A 13,596-nucleotide genomic window follows, 5' to 3' on the forward strand; every position below is an offset into this window, starting at 1 on the left:
ACTTGCCGTATAACACTTACGTTCAGTCATGTTGTGATGTTGCTGATCGATTACTCAGTCCAAATAATATATAGGGACATCTAAATGTATTCAAAATTTCATGCAGTAACGTGCTGTATAGACACTGTGCATTGTCGCTAAGTAATGGCCCTAATTAGCAACATTATCAGTAGGGCTAACCAGTACGGCTACTGAGCAGAGCCCAACTGTACAGCTAAGAGCATTGCTTCTTAGAAGGGCTTAATAGTGCTAATTTTTCGTCTCAATTTAATTAAGGCAGTGTGTGGCTGCTGTCTACTCTACGGCGTAGAGCAGTCGCATAATCTCTGTAAACTAAACTCTGTATCAAACACTCCTCAGTTGTGTACCGGACGCGCGCTCGGCTTGCAACCCTAAGGAAAGCGGTTCGATTGCGCTTGAGCATCTTTTTTCTTTTCAGCAAAAATAACTTTGTTTGTTCAGAGGCCTCTTGCAATGCTGTTTTCGAGGTTTTGACCTTACAGAGCCTCCTGCATGAGCGCCTGCCTATTCGGCCATGTCATGTGGTACTGAAATGTCGCACGCGTTGCTCGGTCATATGTCACTTGCTGCCTAACCGAGTACAACCACCTCGGCAACGAAATTCTGTAATTGGTCAAAATATTAATGATGTGACAATGTCACACGACCCGGCCTAATGCAGAATGGTCGCGGGGTGTGTGATGTCAGAAAACGACGTAACTTTACCGACCAATCAGAAGTTTTAGTGAGAGACGCAAGGGTGCTACTGGTTTTTATCCGGAACGTGTGCTCTCATGCTATTGCATTAAAGTGCTGAGCTCTGTGGTTGCAGCAGTCAACCAGACTGTGCATAATGATTTAACAATTCAACTATCAATTGTAATTTGAAAACTAGACTAGCCTGATCTTCATAGAACACTTGAGGCCTGCGCACCCCTTCGCTGATGCCGCGTACCTGGACCGAGCAGGGTGAATCGCTGTCAGTCAAGCCGGTCTATCAAGTCCGTGCTTAATGTCCCTTCGATATTGCGAAATGTTCCTAAAAGAAGCACTACTCTTTCTTCTTTTAACGCTATTTGGCTTCATGCTGCACACGTGCGTTATATGCTTCATATGTGCTTTATGAAGTGAAAGTACCAGCAACACGGGCTGAGCATTGCTACGCACGAACTATCGCGGAAATTTTGGAAACATGCTAAAGGATAAGAAGTAGGGGTTTGTTAATATTCGTAATTCTGAATAGCGAATCGAATATCCTCGGATTCGATTGCTCGAAAAACTCAAATACTGCGGTTTAGAAATAATACACTCTGTTGGTAAAATAAATGATCATTGATTGATTGAAATATGTTAAACTTTTCGAATAACTGGCAGCAAGTTCAAATAAGACCCGCCGTAGTATATTTCCTTAATGACTGATCTAAAAGCAGGGCGCACACCAAAGTTGCGTGCCATCCTGCAGGGGTGAATATACATGGTATGAAGGGATCGGTGCTTCCACGAACTCCATTCGTGTAGCAGCGTTCGCACTACTCATACATGCCTTTAAGACTGGACGATGCGGAAAGGCTTACGTGACAACCTTGCCTTATTGCCGGAATCGGAGGCCGCGGCTAAGACGCGAGATTGCCCGCCTCATGTCCTGAGGTGTGGCTACACTTCATTCCTTTTCGTCATCGACAAGCAAGGACAACATTTTTTACTCGTATAACTTGACGCGCATAGTTAACATACTGAGATCGCATTGCGGCCTCATAGTTGTCTCTTAACGGCTGCAGTTTCAACTGCATAAGTTAGCGATCGCACCACAGTACGGTATATGGCGTTTCCACGTTTCACGATATTCCCTATTTCATCCGATGATTAGCAAATGTAGCGAATATTAGTACAAATATACAATTTGTATTTCCTTCGGTGTTGTAAATATTCGATTCGTATTCAATTCGGTAAGAAAGACACACTGTTCGTATTCGATAGGGTAGCGGAGATGCACTATTCGTAGTGGATTCAATTAAAAAATTATACTTATTTCCACACCCTACTAAGAAGGCAGCCACTGAGCGGCAAAAACTACAAACCTTTGAAATAATCAACAGTCGACTGCCACCAGTAATGATATGGAATAAATGTTTTCTGTGTAATATTTTTTTTGGGCTTCTGCCCTCTGATCCTTGTTGAGAAATGAAAGAAAACCAGACGTCGTGCTCTGACTCATATTGATTATAGCTTCGCTAACTATGTTGCCATTGTTGAAGAGCTAACGCTTCGAGTTCACTTGCGTTGCACATGGAGAACCAGCTTTCGTGCTCGAACAATGCTCTCCGTCATTGCTCGGCCAAATTGCGTGACATCAAGGAGAGAGTGTGCAGGTCACAGCCTTACAACAAGCATATCAAGCATGGTGACGGAACTCAATTGCTTCTGCACTTTCGCGCGCAAAGAAGTCACAGGTCCACACGCATATATCCTGTTTTAAAGCCGCATTCGGTGTCATAGTCTGCTGAATCTGGCTGGTAAAAAAATTTGGTTGCTACATTGATCGCACCTTGCACACATAATCGCGCTCGACGTTTCTTAGTGTATTGGGTGACACGGAAAAATAAAGCGCTATATCGATCGAAACCATAGATTGTGCGTAAAGCCAGAAACTTCAAAACATGCTTACTTCGTGAGCTTAACATGGTAGGTAAGCGGAAGACGGCTCACCCAACAGTCGCACCACGGTGGCAGCCGTCCTCTCACTCATCCTCACGTACGGCGCGACCATGTCGACGTAAATGATGGCCGCATGGGAGTTGACCACCGACGAGACAGTGCTGCGCATTGGAGATGACGTGCCCTTATTTCTCCGTCAAAGGTAATGCGTGGTATACGATGAGCAGATGCACACTATTTTGCCATTTTACTCGGCTCAAAGCTAAACTGCATGCGCACGAAAGGATTTCCAGCACAGAAAGCCTTCTTTCTGAGCCCCAAAACTTTACCTCAGATGCCAGGAATGCACGAAATATCCTTAATCACCACATATAAGCCCCCTTGGTGCTAGGGAGAAGACTGTGGTAAAATTATGGGTGCGGCCCACGAAATGGTCGCTCATAGCAAACATTTTATTTATTTATTTATTTATTTATTTATTTATTTATTTATTTATTTATTTATTTATTTATTTATTTATTTATTTATTTATTTATTTATTTATTTATTTATTTATTTATTTATTTATTTATTTATTTATTTATTTATTTATTTATTCGTTTATTTATTTATTTATTTATTTATTTATTTATTTATTTATTTATTTATTTATTTATTTATTTATTTATTTATTTATTTATTTATTTATTTATTTATTTATTTATTTATTTATTGTACCCTCAGAGCCAAAGGCATTACAGAGGGGAGTGGGTTAATTTTGATACAGAACAATGAATATAATACAGTGAAAACAAGTAGTACAAAATAAAATTCCTCCAGAATAAAACAAACAACATTCACAAAGCGTAAATAACATAAAATCAATGTACACAACACAGTGGAAACAGATATAACATATGATCAAATTCCTTCTTGTAAAGATAACAAAATAATATGTAACTTTCGTTGTTATAATGAGAACGGCCTGCTCTTGAAATTAGTTCGTGGTTTAGTTTGTGGGGTACTTTTGGAGAAGGTCGTCGGGGAAAGAGGAAGGAGGGAGTATTTGTGCAATGTTTACTACACTTTTAACGTATTAAAATAGCGTTTTTACTTTCTTTCACGAAGATCTAGCCTTAGGCACGGCAGGGCTAGATCAGACCACCCCCCCCCCCCCCTCCCCCTTCCAAAAAGAGCCTGAAGGTCATTTATATTGTTTCTGTAGTTAAATTCGCCCCTGCGATCAAGTGGCCAGTAGAAACTGAGGATATCTGTCGTCTGTTAGTCGGCCATTCATTTTGGACTATCAAATGACTCGAAAGCGAGTATCCCAAAAGCAGAAACGACAGGAAATGCACTGAATATGGTCTGCTTTACTTGAGCAAGTAGGTCACAATACCCTATTTACTCGTATAATTACCTCAAGATATAGTGGTTCATAATTACCCTTGCGATAATTGGTGATCAGATAACTATGATAGTGATGAGATAATTAGGAATATGTAGTTAGTCACAGGTACTTAGTGATAAGATAATCGTTGTAAGATAATTGGTGATAAAGCTAATTATTTCTAAAATGATTAGATAATAAATTGGCGATGAAAAATTATTAATATACTAATTGGTGATACATACTAGTGACCTGTAGTTAGCGAGGGTAGCTAGTAAACACGTCACGGCAGCCCTAACGCTTTCGCATTGTCCCAGTGCAGTTTCTGCAGTTTTTGGGAACATCAGATATTACATGACCCTTTCGTGCACCCCTGCTAAGCCAAATGAAGGCCTATAAATACCCATCAAGCATATAGGCTGACACTGCGAACAACGGCGTTTTGTATTGAACTTAGGAGACCAAAGCGCGCCAACACCTTCAAGAACTAAGTTTCTTGTGCACGAATCAATCATGCAGCATCAGTGCACGAGACTCGGAGCTTCCTGCATGCGACGTCTGGTACCTGCCCAACATGCAGAACCCCCCTGTGGTAACGCCCTGCCACAGCATCGTCCAGTATTATGGTTGAGATGCGTACAGCTTACCTTGTCGATGCTCCGAGGATACCAGCCAGGAATAAGCCCCGCAGGGACGTCACGGCGGATAGGCTCTCCATCATGTAGTACGGAACAATCTTAAAATATGACAAAAGGAAGTTGGCAGACACACTTAGACTGCAACCAAGGTCGTCCACTGTGTATTATCGAATTACTGTGCATTATCAAAATACATCACAGTGAATATAGTATTTTTGTTTCAGTATGTACAGAAGGTATTCCTACATAAAGGCAGATAAAGACACGCAGGCAAATCCATGCAGGAAAAAGAGGTAAGCGCTTAAAAAAGGCCTGCAGGCCTGCAAAAAAAAAAGCGAGAGAGGCAACCAAAGAAGGAACGCGTGTAAACGAGGAATGTAGGCCAAGTATGTAGGAAGAAGAAGGAGGCATGCATGCAGGCAAAGAAAATAATCAGCAGATACCTTTAAGACTGCTTTGATGTGATAATGTGAAAGCATTACTGCCCCACACCGAGTTTTGTCTTCGGATGTGTCCGCCTTTAAATAGCAAGTATTCGGAAGGTACAGCTGTACAGTCATGGAGAATATTTGCAAGTTTCCGTTTTTTTTTTTTTTTTTTTTTTTACTTGTGCATATCCAGAGCGTATTCGTCTCGGCCTTTCGTTACCGAATCACTGCGTCTTGCTGGAGCTTTTGTCGCATCTATCGGCCCCTCTTAGTCGAGGTTCTTGATCGACATGCCGTCGGGCACGCTAAAGACACACACGACAAACACGGCGCTTGAACGGTGGAAGGCAGACATTTTTTTCAACACCTACTGAAGCATTTTTCGTCTGGAAGGCTCTCTTTCCATGCGTGCAACGACCCATCACTGCGAGGAAGAACGCAGAGACATGCTGGTAGAGAATATCCTTGGCGCGATCTCTGAACGATGGCCTTACACTCTCGCCACTACTTCCCTCGCACGTATGCTTAGAAGGGCTGCATCCCTTCCTTTCCACACGCGCCCGCTGGCTTCGTACTGCTGGCGACGGCAGGTGAGTTTTGGTACCACTTGAGTGGCTCTAACACCGACGGCTTTTTTGATCAATGGGTGGTGAAGCGTTCGCCTATATGTTCGCAGGCAAAGCTGGTGGGTAGGCAAGAATGTGGGCAACCAAATAACGTACACAGATAAAAAGTGAATTCAGGCAAAGTAAGTAAAAAGGTGAAGGCAAGCAGGTGAAGCCAAAGGCAGCCAGAGGAGACACTGAGGTAAGGGAGGCAAATGGGCAAAAAGGTATAAAGGAAAAAAAATGCTGTACGCCAGCAAAGGAGGCCGGTAGATAAAGAAGGTAAGCATGTAAAAAAATGCAGGCAAAGGAAGTACAGAGAGACGCAGGGAGCCAAGACAGCCACACAACTAAAGCAGGAACTGAGGCGAAGGAGGCAGGATGGAAAAGGGGACAGGTAGGTATAGAAGTGTGTATAGCAGCTAATGAAGATAATAAACATGCAGAAAAAGAGAACAGGTTGTGGGAGGCACGCAGGCATAGGAGATAGGCAGACAAGGAAGTAGGGGTTAAACTTCGCACGTAGGATTAGCCGGAACGCAAGCCAATGAGGCAGGCAGGTGAGGGAGGTATGCAGACAAAGCCGGCACGCGGGCAGATGAGGTAGGCAGGAAGAGTCTGCAGAGAGGCAAAAGGCATGCAAGCGAAAGCAGGCTAGCAGAGATAAGCGTGCAGTCAAATGGTTTGCTTTGGTTTGGTTTGGTTTGGTTTGGTTCAACTGCGCCACCCCGGCTTTTTTTTTTTTTTTTTTTTTTTTTGTACTCGAATCAATATACAAAGGTTCCATCGTGTATTTGCGGCCTTCATTTGGTCGTCCAACTGGGAACAAATTAACAGAGATAATCTCTTTCGGCGAGTTAGAGACGGAGGGTTGTCTCTAATGCATCTATATGTGCGGCAGATGGTTTTAAGGATTTGTTTCCTACGTGACCAAAAAGATGCATTCCTGAGAACCTTTATGCAAATCATGCTGTCCAGTGCAATTCCAGAGTTTATAGTCTCTTCATGCTCTGTTCGGAGATACACTGTGTCACGCTTCCTGTGAGAAGTGGTGTGGTCGTTCAGGTTTTTGCGCGTGCGGTACTATGTAGAGTGTTTAGCGACGGTACCACCTAAGCGGCTGTACAAGGATCTTATTTCACAATTGTTCCCAGCTCCATTGTACAGAACCTTATACTGTGAAGGCCCAGGGAAAGACGTGCTCAAGCGAGTTAAAAACATGGCTGTTGCACCGGGCGTAAAAACATTCTTTCTTAAATTGCATACAGGAACCCTCCCAGTCAAAACATGGATGAAAGAAAAGGGCCTTTTTGTACCTTGGGGCTCAAACTGTCTACTATGTATGAAACCTGAAACAGTTGAGCATGGTTTCCTGGATTGTTGGGATGCCGTGTTTTACTGGGATGTGTTACAAAGGACACTTAAAAAAGACCTGCCATTGACGCCACGTGGAATTCGGTACTTGACAACTGTTAATGATGATTTTCAGTATGGCCTCATCATACTATTGGGCCTTCACAGTATTTGGAGGAGTAGGATGGCTTATAGACACTGTGATGTCGATGCACGATCTGTATGTGATTATTTTGTTGAACAAGTGTATAAACTAAAAGAAATTTTGAAGCAGCAAGACGCTGCGGAGGAGGTCTTGAGTCTGACGGGCGAACTTGTGGTAATGAAAGTCCATTAGACACGGTTGTCAGCCCACGATCTTTTACTGATGTATTTGTACCAATTCATGCAATAAAGAAAAAAAATTGCGCCATGCCGGCGGGGCGTGCAGTCAAATGGATGGACTGACCACCTTTGAACCGGGTGGTATAGTGAGGACCCCTCACCTGGTCGTAGTAATGGATAGCCCCTCGCTGAAACGGGTCGCAGTCTCGATACCAGTAGATAATGGCCACCCCTGAGCACGCCACCACGAGGAAGAAGAAGAGCACGAATCCACCACCAGCGATAGCGATCCTGTAACGGTTCGCAGGCTCGCGCAGGATGCACGAGTGTATAGACTGAGTGTGTGTGTGTGGATTCGGTCCTTATTCAAATACACTGGCACATGGCGCCAGAGCTCTTATTTTGTAGTAAACGAACACATTTCCTTGCCAAATGTTATGCCCCTTATGGCCTTTTCAGTGGTATCGTATAACATCCGTCTATGCCTTTTGAAGCGACATCTTTACGGATTCCGGTTCATGATCTTAGAAATCGTTTAATTTTCATTTCAACCGTTTTCAAGTTCTCCAGTCCGTGACAATGCTTTGCCATTTGTGGTAGGGAAGCAAATGTTAGGCACGCATGAGCCCTGTGTGACAATGTTACAATTAACGAAAACTGGAAGAAAAACATATGGGTGACATAAAGGATATGACGCAACAACGTCAATGGCTCCCGTCTGCGGCTCTCTTTGTGGTTCTTCTCTCGCGCACATGTAGTTTCTGGTGGATTTATTATGAAACTCTTAACACGTGTCCACGACATCTCACACATTCAGATTATCATATAATCATAAGCTACTACATTATCCAACTCCAGACGTAAAGGACAACCTAACAAAGATATAAAACCCCCCTTTAACCAAGCTGTATAAACTGCGCAGTGTGCTTGACTCGACATATAAGAGCCCTGGAATGTTGACTCCTATTCAATGACCTCAGATGAGTGACCTGAGTTGCCAGCTCTTCCCAATTTTGTGGCAGCATCTGGCACCGTGACATTGCACAACTCATTTACCAACCAGTGCTCCACTAGCCAGCTATCACCTGCCAGAGCCATGCTCCTCATTTTTCGATCAAGACGCCAACACCAGATTTTCTGCAGAACGGAGCCTTTACCGATCTTGCGATAAAGTTCAGCAGTTGGAACATCATGCGTTGGACCAATGAGCGCTACTCTATCATCCAAGAGAGCTTACCAACAACAAGTGAAGAAAGCGTGCGGAAGATTTTCCTGTCGACCGAACAATTTTCATTTACACCGTCACTGCCTCCGCTACGGCGTGTTGTATATTATACTTGCCTTGTCGGATGGAAGGAAGCTAGGATGCGCCAGCTGTGATTTCCCTGTAAATGTATCACCTCAACTTAAGATCATTATCATCTTATCAGCGTATCAGTGCAACCGAGTGAAAGAGAGCCACGAGGAAGTCAAGAGTAAATGATAATTTCTCAGAAAAAGAGCCATCAGCTTTGCACGCCGCTCGATCATGGCCCTCCTTTCTCTTATTTCTGCGAAATTATCTTTGGCTCGTGAGAAAACTAGAGTGCTTTGTAACTGCACATACATACATACATACATACATACATACATACATACATACATACATACATACATACATACATACATACATACATACATACATACATACATACATACATACATACATACATACATACATACATACATACATACATACATACATACATACATACATACATACATACATACATACATACATACATACATACATACATACATACATACATACATACATACATACATACATACATACATACATACATACATACATACATACATACATACATACATACATACATACATACATACATACATACAAGCATTCCTAATTCTTTGCGTCAATATATCGCAGAAAGGCTTCAATAGTGGCTCTCAAATCATCCTCAAATCTCGTAATCGTCCTTAGAATGTTTTATTCCTAAATGTGCAATAAAGACATTGTTATTACCCTTTCTGTTCTTCGTTTTAGGATATTATCGAATGGAAACTTCATCCATGAACTGTGGGCTTGGCTCAATTAGTACGAGGTGTTGCTCTTTTGATCTGTGCTCTTTCCGTCAAGTATGTTGCTGGACCAGTTGGTAGAGCATAACGGAAAACCGCGCTAGCAGCTAGACGAAAGGATAAGAAAAAGGAAGACGCACAACAGCACAGTTGCGTGTCCTCCTTTTTATTGTCCTTCTTCTGCTAGCGCTCTTTTCCGTTATGCTGTTCCAGTCCACAGATGTGGTCGGCCTTCTACGACTTTTTTTTAGGAATGCAAAATTTAGGGCGCCTCATAGGGCGCTCAACACACCGCTGCTTTTCCGTTTCTCTTGGCTGCTTCCTCAAGAAATGGGACTGAGTGAAAGAGGAGTGTGCGTACCACTTTGCGTCTACCGCAGTCCTGGCAGCTACGAAACGCTGCACGGCCATCTGGTCGAATCCGACGCGCACCAGGCAGTACGGAAGCGCTGCCACCAAGTTGCTCCAAATGTTCTCGTCGCTCGACAGGTCCAGCTCTGTCCTGCAGCACGCGTCGCACAATAGAACACTGCAGGCACCCTGCGAGCAGCTCTCTTTCCTCTTTTACGAGCGTGCACAGATGCAACGTGAGACATATAGAAGCCTCTTGGACATTCAACGGGCCCCAGAAAGCACATCGGGCATGAAAATGCGGACGCATATACGTGCCGAAGGCACTCGGGGATAAAATATGGATGACATGAACTGTATGCCAAGGCACACTGATGGGGTGGAGCTGCGGGAGACGCAAGGATACTTGATTTATTGATAGAAAATACCACAGCACTCCAGTGGTGCATTGCTGTGGTGCAATGCAGAAGCATGAACACGGCCGCAAATGCTATAGAGCCTCTTCACATTACACCCTACAGCGCCGGCACGGCCTCCGCTTCACTGCTTACGCAAGCTTTCACGCGCTGTTTTAGCTTACCGTGATCCGCGATCTACTACCGTGATCCGCCACCGCGCGTTCCACTGCGCTTGCCCAGACCCCCCTTGACGCCGATAGATGGCGCCACATACTGGATGTCGGCACACAGACCTGCCGCGTTGGGACCAATCAGCTTGAGCGCCCCACCCACGCGCGGTAGAGAGTCACGGTGGCGGATCGCGGATCACGGTAAGCTAAATCTCTCTAATATCTCAGAGCGCACACATCCTTCTGTTCCCTTCTGTTGAACGCACTAACGTCTCCAACAAATTGCTGAGGTTCAACACTTTTTACTTATACAAACCTTTATTTATACGAAGTGAGAGGAGAGCTTTGGTTACCCTAAGTATTTCCGGTTAGGCTCTTGTGCATAGTAACGACGAAACATGGTAAGTGTGGCAATGATTTATTTTCGCATGCAGATTAAAGTGTATCTCTAATCGTTGCAGATACTATCTTATGGTCGTTGCGAAATACTCTTCGTAATGTTGTGAGATGGCCCAGCTACGTTTTGATCCATGGCGAGGCGCGCGCTGCCTAAGTGAGTAACTTTATATGAAAGCGCACGCCGTCTGACAGCACCGGCTCCAGCTGCGGCGCACGGCCAACTGTGTAGGTGAGGCGCGCGGCGGCGGTGGAACAACTGCGGTGAAGTCTCTTGGCTAATCGCGGGGCGAATGGCACGGTGCAGCTGGGGAGCGGCTCAAGGTCGTCTCCCGCGCTTTCCTGACTCTACTCGACAGCTTTTACATTTGTACCTATGTCACACGGACTGTTTCGATCCTCATTGAACTCGGTCTGCATTCAACTCAGCGCACATCGAGGTTGTCACACGGCAACTTTCAAGTGCAATCGAGCTCGAGCCTGCTTGACTTCAAGCTGCTTCCTCAATTGCTCTTCGGATTTCAAGCACACTCGAAAGCGGTCATCGACACCCTCGTCATCAGCGAGCTCTAAAATTTGAAAACGGATGAATAACATATAAATTAAGGCATGATAGAACATTTTTAGACATTGCTAGAGCATTCGTAGAGCATTAAGCTTGTGAGCTAATTTTATAATCTCGACACCACAGTCCACCACCAGTGCAAGCAAAGATGGCCTCTTCATCGACTGCCTTGGCGCTGAAACTGTGGAGCGAATGAGGAACTGCGGCACTCATCGACTGCTGGGAAGATAGATTAAATGACCTGAGGCGCCAACACGAAATGCTGCTGTGTACGCCGAAATCGCGCAATCATACCCCAGTCTTGCGTTTCCTTTCCTTTTGAGACTCGTTGCGACTGACGGCAGACGACAGAGAAGAGAGACCAAAAAGAAAACTTCTCAATGCTCATTGAAAACGCCCGTGAAGCACCAGATGCTTCAATCGTTCTTGAAAGCCTCAGTGTAGATCGAGTTCAACGAGGATCGGAAGTGTTCGTGTGACAGAGGTATTAGTGAACTGTTGTGTACATGCAGCCTGTAACGAAGTCGAACAAGTCAACCTACCCTTTGCGGCAAAGTTGACTCAACCCCTCGACTGCCCGATGTAGCCCGGATGCGTTTACACGAACCCTGTAACCGGTTCCTTACCCGATCACTCATCCACCCCTGTCGGGTAGATGTAAACGGCGCTAGTATGTCCCCTTACTGTAGGCGCCCGTAAGCGATGTGAGTGCACCTTTAAAGAACCCCCGGGGTGGTCGACATACCCAGAGCACTTTGCTACGGATTCCCTCACAGCCTGAGTAACTTTAGGAGAAGGCGTTGCTTTGGCATGTTAAAACCCTATATAACATCCAACCATAGCGTGGTCGGTGCCTAGCGCTTACACGTTCGCGCGATGCATTGCTTCGCCCGACAGAAACCGGCGTCGAACCATGGTATTAATCCAGCCGAAAAGTAATACAGTCGATGGGAATCGGATCGTTTCCCTTTCGGCAGCGATCTGGCCACGCTGCCTCTATACCGCTAGCGGATACGCGCTCGCTCATCAAGATAAATAGGATGCCTTGTGAGATCGTCTCACGTTTTGGAGTGCTACTTAACTCTGGTGATTAGAACCACTAATTATATGATCACTTAGAAACAACGAATAATGTCCATACGTCAATGCTACCGCTTCAAATCTTAATCGCGGCTATCTTTAACAGCTCGCTCGTATCACTAGGTTCAAGGTGCCGTAGTGGAGGGCCTCAGACCACCGCGCTGTATGCTTTCGCCTGGAGTTGGAAGGGTGGCTGTTCCTGGCCCCACGGGGCTGGGACTGGTAGGTCAACGCTGCTTGCGGTGGGGGCTAGCCTGCCACCATATTTTTATCTGTTGTAGGCCGTCATTGCACACGCCATCGCTTAGGTAGTGGACGACGGCTGTTGCGGCTCGCATCTTTCTCTCCCTCTTCCTTTTCTTTCTTTATTTTCTCTTCTGTCCACACGAGGCAGCGGAGGTGGCTCAGCTACAGAGCCAGTAGCAGGCCCGTGCATTCTCTCTTCCTTCTTCCTACAGCCACAACCACAACAACGAGCCTTAACAACAAGTAGTGTTCCTGTATATGCTCCCGCAGGGCTCTGCGGGAGCATATACAGGAACACTAACAACAAGTGGTCTAAAGTGCCCCCTAGCATTTTTATTGCGAAAGCAGTACTACGCCAGGTTTACCCGCTCGTTGCTGCGTGCCGTGTCCCTGCCCGTGGCCCTTCGCCTTACAGAAGAACGCTCGGTTACCCGCAGCAGCTAATGCTTTCGCTCCATATTCGGATCAGCAGCGTCGAACCCTTTTCATTTTTTCTTGTCCAGTAACAAACACGTTGATGCATGGCTGTGCAGAAGTTGTCCCATTGAAACCTTATACCAATCTTAATTACGAACGCTCTGTTTGACACCCTAGCGGCGTCATCTTATGGGTGCTTTAAATTCTGCTTTATCTTTTTAGACTGCCCATATTTTGTTACTACTTGCCCGCTCCTTCGGTAAAATCCCCTGCGCACTTTCTGACTTAACGCTCACGAATGTCCGGGGGGGGGGGGGGGGGGGGGGGGCTCAGTGATTAGACGTTCGACTACCGCGTCCATGGGATGCGGGATCGAATTCCGGCATCGGCGGTCGCTTTTCTATGGAGGCAAAAAGCAAGGCACCCGTGTGCTGTGCGATGGCAGTGCACGTGCGTTAAAGAACCCCAGGTGGTCGAAATTTCCGGAGCCTTCCACTACGACGTCTCAAATAGCCT

At 45.3% G+C, this 13,596-nt stretch overlaps 1 protein-coding gene across 1 annotated transcript in view; it reads right to left on the reverse strand.

Annotated features, from left to right (window-relative positions):
- The window catches only part of LOC146189645 (sodium-coupled monocarboxylate transporter 2-like), a 33,786-nt gene that overhangs the window by 6,543 nt on the left and 13,647 nt on the right, over nt 1–13,596 (reverse strand). The window contains exons 7-10 of the mRNA XM_084603308.1: nt 9,819–9,959; nt 7,534–7,663; nt 4,672–4,760; nt 2,707–2,816 (exon numbers count right to left, since the gene is read on the reverse strand). Of these exons, the coding sequence (XP_084459434.1) occupies nt 2,707–2,816; nt 4,672–4,760; nt 7,534–7,663; nt 9,819–9,959 (470 nt within the window). The remainder of the gene's footprint in view (nt 1–2,706; nt 2,817–4,671; nt 4,761–7,533; nt 7,664–9,818; nt 9,960–13,596) is intronic.

Source organism: Amblyomma maculatum, chromosome 5, assembly GCF_055883805.1.
Source record: "Amblyomma maculatum isolate TAMU_Amacu chromosome 5, ASM5588380v1, whole genome shotgun sequence".
Taxonomy (NCBI): domain Eukaryota; kingdom Metazoa; phylum Arthropoda; class Arachnida; order Ixodida; family Ixodidae; genus Amblyomma; species Amblyomma maculatum.